General features: G+C 51.3%; 4 protein-coding genes across 4 annotated transcripts; 2 read left to right on the plus strand and 2 right to left on the minus strand.

Annotated features, from left to right (window-relative positions):
* Positions 1-116: 116 nt before the first annotated feature.
* On the plus strand, positions 117-941 carry BJY04DRAFT_218827 (nucleotide diphosphatase; the record flags this gene model as incomplete). The annotated part of the gene is made up of 1 exon (XM_073716394.1): positions 117-941. One exon carries the CDS (start codon positions 117-119, stop codon positions 939-941), a length of 825 nt encoding a protein of 274 aa, XP_073570805.1.
* Positions 942-1,078: 137 nt separating this feature from the next.
* BJY04DRAFT_69558 (CybS family protein) lies at positions 1,079-2,290 on the minus strand. Its single transcript, XM_073720883.1, has 5 exons — positions 1,974-2,290; positions 1,843-1,860; positions 1,608-1,674; positions 1,436-1,555; positions 1,079-1,382 (listed from the first exon to the last, which is right to left on the minus strand). Exons 1-5 carry the CDS (start codon positions 2,104-2,106, stop codon positions 1,217-1,219), a joined length of 504 nt encoding a protein of 167 aa, XP_073570806.1. The 5' UTR covers positions 2,107-2,290; the 3' UTR covers positions 1,079-1,216.
* Positions 2,291-2,369: 79 nt separating this feature from the next.
* On the minus strand, positions 2,370-3,792 carry BJY04DRAFT_69585 (MDR family NADP-dependent oxidoreductase). Its single transcript, XM_073720884.1, has one exon. The coding sequence runs from the start codon at positions 3,660-3,662 to the stop codon at positions 2,628-2,630; it is 1,035 nt and encodes a 344-aa protein (XP_073570807.1). The 5' UTR covers positions 3,663-3,792; the 3' UTR covers positions 2,370-2,627.
* A 920-nt stretch (positions 3,793-4,712) lies between these two features.
* On the plus strand, positions 4,713-7,247 carry BJY04DRAFT_69587 (DEAD/DEAH box helicase). The gene is made up of 2 exons (XM_073720885.1): positions 4,713-5,409; positions 5,485-7,247. Exons 1-2 carry the CDS (start codon positions 5,054-5,056, stop codon positions 7,151-7,153), a joined length of 2,025 nt encoding a protein of 674 aa, XP_073570808.1. The 5' UTR covers positions 4,713-5,053; the 3' UTR covers positions 7,154-7,247.
* Positions 7,248-7,644: the final 397 nt, after the last annotated feature.

Here is a 7,644-nt window from a genome sequence, read left to right on the forward strand (position 1 = left end):
GCCCGTTCCCAGATAGCTACTACCCCTCCGCAACTCCCTCTTCTTTTAACCAGAAGCAAAAACGAATGAACCTCATTCTCACCCAGCTCCCAGTCGCCAGTGAATCAATCACCGAGATGACTGACATAAAGGAGCCGCTCCTTTCCACCTCCGATGACCCCCCAGCCTACGAAGACACCCCCCGAAACCCAACACCCAAGCGCCAACTCCCACCACCTCCGCCGCTCCCCCTCCCAGTCCTCCAGCAGCTCCGCACCAAGCGCGTGATCCTCGCCTCGCAATCCCCGCGTCGCCGCCAAATAATATCCTACCTTGGCCTCCCCAACATCGAAATCATCCCCTCTGACTTCCCCGAAGACCTCCCGCACACGATCCAGCCATTCGAGTATGTCCTCGCAACAGCAACGCAAAAGGCGCAAGCCGTATACGCGAAGGAGATACTGAATGAAGAAAGGGGGGAGCCGGCGCTCATTCTCGCCGCAGACACGATTGTCGTTGAGACGAAGTCCGGCTCGATTCTGGAGAAACCACGGTCTGAAGCGCATCATCTGGCCATGTTGAAAAGTTTACGTGATGCAAAGGAGCATAAGGTATTTACGGCGATTGTGGCCATGGCGCCGTTAGTCAGTGCGCGAGATCCCGGGTATGCCATTGAGACGACGATTGAGGAGACGAAAGTCTGGTTTGATGGGGATGTGACAGACGATTTAATCTTAGCGTATGTGAGGACGAGGGAGGGGGTGGATAAGGCTGGTGGGTATGGAATGCAGGGGTTAGGGAGTATTCTGGTGGAAAAGATCGAGGGGAGTTATGATAATGTGATCGGCTTGCCGTTGAAAGCGACGTTGAAGGTCATCGAGACTGTTGTTCAAAAAGCTGATGATGACGAGCAGCTGCCGACAGGTGGGGAGGATGTGGTGGATGACGAGGAAGAAGGCTGAAGTAACAAGTGTCATGTTTTCTTGTTTGTTGCTCTCGGAAGCTATTTGAGGTTCGCAAACGATGATCGTCGAAGATACCTAGTTGGTGCGCTTTATAGATAGGTGTCCTGGGATATCCGGAAATATTTATATTTTATGCTCAGTAGATCGAAGTCTGTTCTGAGATGGCCGAAAAACACACATATACATAAGCAGACACCAGACATAGAAAACAATTCTGATATAAGGTAAAAAAACAAAGCAATGGGTAATGAAGGAAATCAAGAATACTTCGTCTACGCCTTCCAGACTCGCTTGATGGCCTCTGTAACACCAACATCGTTCGTCTCAAATTCATACAGACCGACGGCCGTGGTAAGGGTGAAGCCGCGCAGGAGCCAGTTCAGGAGCGTGCTAGTCTTGGGAACACGGCGGGAGGGGAAGTAATCGATGATGGAGGCTCTGCGAAGACATTAGGTACGTGAATCCAAAGACCGTGGTGACAGGGAAAATACTGGAATCCAACGTGCGAGTGAATGACGAGGAGCGAGCAGAGGATGGCATCGGTGGTAGGGTTAAGGGATCCGGCCGCAAAAGGAGCAATGGTAAGAGGGATCAGGCCAACAGCAACGGCCCTATTGTACAGCTTAGCAAAGCCCTGGTATCCGACGAAATCCGGGTACAAACCTCTCGAAAGTCCAGTGGTAGCTACCGTGCGAGGGGTGAGGTGTAGGGATGGGAGCAGGGTCGTTCACTGTGTGGAAATCTTGTCAATATCCGTTTGAAGCCCGCAACCGGTACGAAATTCGCTATCTGTCACATCCTTCTCTCCATCTTCCGGGCGATCTCAGTCGCAAAACATCCCTTATTGTTCCAGTGATGTTGATGGGCATGCGGAGGAGAATTGAAAGCGTAAACGTACTTGTTCCCTGTATAGTCTCTATACAAAATCGTTAGCATCTATCTCAGCCACCAGGCTCAGCTGGCTTAAGAATTTAAAGAATAGTCCAAGCTGCACATATCCCCAATTTCCTGCCAGCTAGAATCACTTACGAGGCTCGGGGGGCAGAATCTGCTTCCTCGCGGTAGCGTGGAAGGCCACGACCTGAGAGACACCGACGGCATTCCTGGTTGCCAGTGGCGTCCGGATGGCAGAGAGACAAGATTGACGCATGAGGGAAGCCATTGTAACAGATTTGGTACCCACGACAAGAAGAAATCTTCTATCCGCAACTCAACACGCCAGGAGACACAGACAAGTCGTTCAACAGGCACAAGTCGAATCGTGAAGTCGACGTTCCGGTGCCTCGGGAATGCCGCTCGGGAGTCCGTCATCATATAATGAGGGGAATTGATTGGTTGGATTTTCTCCGCCCAGCCGAATTTGGCCGACCGTCGGCAATTCCACAATCTATTTGATCGAGCCCCCCAGCTCTCATCTTTTGTACCTACTCTGGCGTTGGGTGAGGAGGGCACTCAAAGTACGTCTTGACTACTCCGACGTTTATCAATAATGGTACTGTGTTTGATTATAGATCGTGACCTCGAGATGATCCTATTGTCTGGGAGAGACGTGCTGGGAACAGCCTTTCAATTGCCGAGGAACAACAACCTGCATGATTATTTTTGCGCCCAAATACAATGAACCCTATCTACTAATAAAGCACGCCGATACAAACCAACTATTAATCCTGCCGTCATTGCTCATTATAGCTTCAAGACAGCCTTGCCCAGGTTTTTTCCGTAGAAAATCCCCACCAAGCCTTCGGCCGCATTGTCAATGCCTTCTGTTTCATGGATAAGACTCTTGAAAGAGCCATCCTTGATCCACTTCTGCACATTCTCTTGGTGCTCCTTTGTGTACTTATCGCCCATGCCAGCATCGCCGACAATAAATCCGCGCATGGTCAGACGCTTGGTGAGCACATAGCTGATGTTCTTGATCGGGTACGGTGCGCTGTTGTACTGGGAGATCATGCCGCAGACAACGACGCGCCCAAAGTTGTTGATCGCATCCAGTGCTGCTTCCAAATGTTCACCGCCAACGTTTTCATAATAGATGTCAATTCCGTTGGGAGCTAGGCGAGCTAGAGCATCTGAGGGCTTCTCTTTCTTATAGTTGAATCCTCCATCAAATCCAAGATCATTGAGGATATAGTCAAGTTTCTGGTCGGATCCCACACTGCCAATGACCTTAAGGCCCTCGTGCTTGGCGAGTTGTCCAACTAATTGACCGACAGCACCGCTGGCAGCGGAGACGAAGATGGTTTCGCCCTTCTTTGGCTTGCCAATTTCGTAAAGCGACGAGTAGGCCGTTAGACCAGGCATACCTAAGGCGCCTAGAAAAACACGAATGTCCTCGATGCCTAGCGGGTTCTCAAGGGCGCGGATGCGAGACAACTCATCCGCACCTAGCGCAACATACTGTTGAATTGGCAGACGTCCGATAATCAGGTCACCTTCCTTGTAGGATTTATTGTTTGAGCGGAGGACCTTGGCGATAGTTGCGCTTTCGATAGGCTTGCCGAGCTGGAAGGGAGGAGCATAGGACTTGATCTCAGGGTTGCGCATGCGACCCCGCATGTAAGGATCGAAGCTGGTATAAAGCGACTGCAGGAAAACGCCATTCGCCGGCGCAGCGGTATTTGAATCATATGGGGCAGCCTCAAGGTCGAGATGTTCACCGGGAACGGGATACCCCTCAGGGATTTTCTTGAAGATAAGGGCTTTGTTTGAGGCCATGGTGTGTATAAATATATCTAGAGAATGCTGGACAGAAATGGTAGAGGTGACGACGATACTGGGAGTCCCACACAAAAAGTTAGGTAGTTACTTACCTTCGCCCTGGCATGCTCTGATTTTATAAGCTTCGAGGGCCCGAGGCATGGTCAAGAATGGGGCGGGGGCAGGACCAGAATGTGCTGAATATAGATTATCAAGCACGATTCCACCTAGAGAAAGTTCTCGAGGAGGTCGAGCAGATCTTAGCCGCTGGTTATGCCTAGGTTATTCCCAGAAACGGAATTGTGGCGTGCGGTTCCAAGATAATGCTGAATTCTCCAACATAAAATGACCAGAAGGTCGGCGAATGAATGGTGTTTGCGTGCTGGCGCCGCAGGGACACACCTTCTGGGCAGAACAACCGAGGATAGACTCCATCGAAGGCTCGGGGGTATTGCTTGAAGGGGTGCTCAATTGTGAGGTCACTATGAATAATGAAAGTGGTCAGTCGTCGGTGCAGAAGCATGGATCCAGCTTGCGGGTCTTTCAGGTTGGATGTGAACAATGCTGGTTTCGGACTCTCGGTCTTTGGGTAGGGTAGTTATCAGTAGTAGTAGTAGTGATGTAAAAGATGAACAGAGTTGACTTCTCTGCACAATAATAATCACAAGAAGGTCCTTGTATTTCTTAGCCTGCAGAAGCAGCCATGAAGCCGTCTCCCTGCCTGTTGCTGCTTGACCTGGACCTGGCCTTTAGCTGGATGAAAAGCAGAAGCTTCTTTTCAAACACAATGAATGTCACGGGCTTGAGGCATTCGCGGTCGGATATTGATCCTTCAACTTCCTCTTGATGCGAGATATCGCCAGCCCCAAGAACACTGGGTGCGAACTGCGACCTTTTTTGATGAAGTGTCACGGCTCTGCTGTGTTCACATGAGCATTGTGCCTGAGGCAGAAATAAACAGGAAGCAGGAAGAAGATTAGGTGCAAAATCTTTTGGACTTGCTGCACGTCAATATAAAAAAAAAACAGGTAAATATAAATGAAGCCTTTTGAGAGCGGCGTCTTTCTTGTAGGTCAAAACATTAAGGATGAGAACATACGTGTACTGGCGCTGTCAGCAACAATAATACTCCTAGGATTGCTCAAATAACAATCTACCTTACCGCAATCTTTCAGCTCCAGCCTCTGGCCAATCACAATCCATTTATATATATTCCGCCTTCAAGTCACGACTTTTTTCCGACTTTTCTGCCACTCAGTTGATATTTTCCGAGAAAAGGGTCGACTTTTTCTCTTCTCTCGCCATCAGCTTCCCGTTCTACATCCCCATCCTTTCCTTCCATCATCAATTCTCATACCGCTGAGGACTTTGTCTATTGAAATACTCGTTTGCTTTTCAGTTCCCCAACAATGTTGGGCGCTTTTCGTCGCTCCGCTGTGAGCCACGCGCTGCGATCTTCGACCCGAACGCTATCGACGAGATCAACCCAGCGGTTTCAGTCACTTTATTCTTCAATCTCGAGGGCGTCACCTGCCCCTAAGCCACTCCTCAGCCCCTCGTGCTTCAGATTCTACTCGCAAGCGACTGCTACTGCAGAGGATGGCGCCGGTGTACAGGCCGACCTGCCGACTCGGTTCCAGGATCTAGCAGACAGAAACATGGTTGATCGTCGAATCATCGACACCATCACACGCCAGATGGGTCTAGAGACTATGACAGATGTCCAGCGCATGACAATCACCGAGTCTGTGAAAGGCGCTGATATGTTCGTGTGCCCCTATCCGACCGCTCGACTCCCTCAAACAAAAGACACTAAAGACGCTAACAAGAATCACTCAAGGTTCGCTCAAGCAAAGACTGGTACCGGTAAAACGGTCGCATTCCTCCTTCCAGTCCTGCATAGGCTCGTCAGCGACCCGACTTTGAACAGGGCGAGTACTCGTCGTGGCGGCAACATTGATATTCGAACCATCATCATTTCTCCCACCCGTGAACTGGCCGAACAGATTGCCGTCGAGGCGAGGCGCGTGGCTGCTGGGTCTGGCCTCATCATACAAACTGCTGTAGGAGGCACTCAAAAACGCCAGAAATTGGAAGAGATCCGACGACAGGGCTGTCATATCCTAGTTGCCACACCCGGCAGACTTCGTGACATTCTGTCTGATGAATACAGCGGTATCCGAGCGCCTAAGCTGTCCAGCTTTGTTCTAGACGAAGCAGATCGTTTGTTGGACGAGGGTTTCGCCCCGGAGCTCATGGAAATTCAGCAGCTGCTTCCCGACCCGGCTACTGTAGACCGTCAAACCCTTATGTTCTCTGCCACCTTGGCCCCTGAAGTCAAGACCATGGTCCGCCGGACCATGAAACCCGAGTTCAGTTTTGTCAAGTGTGTGGACGACAACGAAGTCCCCACTCATCTTTCAGTGCCTCAAAAGGTGGTGCCACTAAATGGTCTCGAAAATATGATCCCGGCTCTGTTGGAGCTGTCAAAGCAGAATCTAAACGCTCCCCGCCCATTCAAGGCTATTGTGTACTTGAATGCCACCAAGCATGTTAACACCGTTTATGAAATCTTTGATCGCCTGCTCACAAACCCGGAAGACCGACGAAGTGGACACCCCCTGGGAAGGATGTTCCGTGGCGAGATCCATTCACGTTTGACACAGGCCGCAAGAACACGCGTTGCTAGCGTGTTCAGGAAATGCACCTCTGGTATCCTCTTCTCATCTGACGTTACTGCTCGTGGCATGGATTTCCCCGACGTCACCCACGTTATTCAAGTCGGTGTGCCCCGTTCGCGCGAGGACTACATTCACCGTCTTGGTCGAACAGCTCGTGCCGGCCGCACAGGCGAGGGGTGGGTCTTTCTCCATCCGCAGGAAATCCCCACTTTCCGAAGGATGGTTAGGGATATCCCCATGGACAAAGATGAAACCTCACTATCTACAGCCTCCTTCGATATGGCTCGCAACAAGGTTGATCCGAAGGCCCAAGACTTCACCGCGCTCGATGAAACGTCACAAACCCTAGTCCAGGTGGATGCGGCTGCTGCCCAGGTCCCTTTCTCTTTGAAGGAGGAGGCAGTCGTCGCACACATGGCAACTATCATGTCAAGCTTTAAAGATAAGAGAGATTTACAAGATGCGGTGAAGGACCTCTGTGTTCACGGTTACAATCTCCCCGGCCTTCCGTCACTCTCCCGGGGTATGGCCTCGAACTTGGGCTTCTCGAGAGATAATGGCTTCAATGTCCGAAGCGGAGGTGGCGGTGGTCCGCGCAACAACAGCTTCGGTGGTCGTAACTTCGGTGGCCGTAACGCTAGCGGCCGTAGCTTCGATGACCGTTACGGCGGTCGGGACTCCAGAGGTGGAAATAACTCTTATGGCCGCAACAACCGCGATTTTGGACGTTCAGGTGGCTCCGGATACGGAGATCGTGGCCACGCTGGCCAGCGCGACGGTAATTCTCGGTCATGGCGCCCCAGGGATCAGGCCGACGAATGGGCCTAAGCTCTTCAACCACTCGCCCCTGAGTCCTACACACCCAGCGCCGCCGATACCTCGCGGCCTTGATTCGCACTTTCCAGGTTCGAGATCCCCTGCACCAGGGTGACCGATCAACCTTTTTGCAAAACAAAGAGCAAAATTTGCATTGGGCGGCGTTTTCCGGAAATCCTTCAAATAATGAACGGACATACATGCTACTACTTTACTGCTATATTTTCCAACTCAACTCCTCTCGCCAATTAATCCAATATCTTAGTGCCTGCTTTTTCTTGTCTCTCGAACTCATGTACGATCTACAACAGCATTCCAATTTCCAGCTCAGGCGCCAGGGTCACGGTCACAGTCACAGTCATGGTCACGGTCACGGTCACGGTCACGGTCACGGTCACGATCACGGTCACGGTCACGGTCACGGTCACGGTCACGGTCACGGTCACGGTCACGGTCACGGTACGGTCCTGCCTGGCCTTTGCTTGCTTGCTTGCTTCTCCTTC

The sequence above is a fragment of the Aspergillus karnatakaensis genome (genome assembly GCF_047715665.1).
Source record: "Aspergillus karnatakaensis strain CBS 102800 unplaced genomic scaffold BJY04scaffold_27, whole genome shotgun sequence".
Lineage (NCBI taxonomy): Eukaryota > Fungi > Ascomycota > Eurotiomycetes > Eurotiales > Aspergillaceae > Aspergillus > Aspergillus karnatakaensis.

What these genes read in the sequence shown, in the direction of transcription:
- BJY04DRAFT_69558 (XM_073720883.1), bottom strand. Translation starts at nt 2,106, where the DNA reads ATGGCTTCCCTCATGCGTCAATCTTGTCTCTCTGCCATCCGGACGCCA. An exon ending in TACCACTGGACTTTCGAGAG is followed by an intron (nt 1,556 to 1,607) that starts GTTTGTACCCGG and finishes GCTGTACAATAG; the next exon opens with GGCCGTTGCTGTTGGCCTGA. An exon ending in CACTCGCACGTTGGATTCCA is followed by an intron (nt 1,383 to 1,435) that starts GTATTTTCCCTG and finishes ATGTCTTCGCAG; the next exon opens with AGCCTCCATCATCGATTACT.
- BJY04DRAFT_69585 (XM_073720884.1), bottom strand. Translation starts at nt 3,662, where the DNA reads ATGGCCTCAAACAAAGCCCTTATCTTCAAGAAAATCCCTGAGGGGTAT.
- BJY04DRAFT_69587 (XM_073720885.1), top strand. Translation starts at nt 5,054, where the DNA reads ATGTTGGGCGCTTTTCGTCGCTCCGCTGTGAGCCACGCGCTGCGATCT. An exon ending in TCTGTGAAAGGCGCTGATAT is followed by an intron (nt 5,410 to 5,484) that starts GTTCGTGTGCCC and finishes GAATCACTCAAG; the next exon opens with GTTCGCTCAAGCAAAGACTG.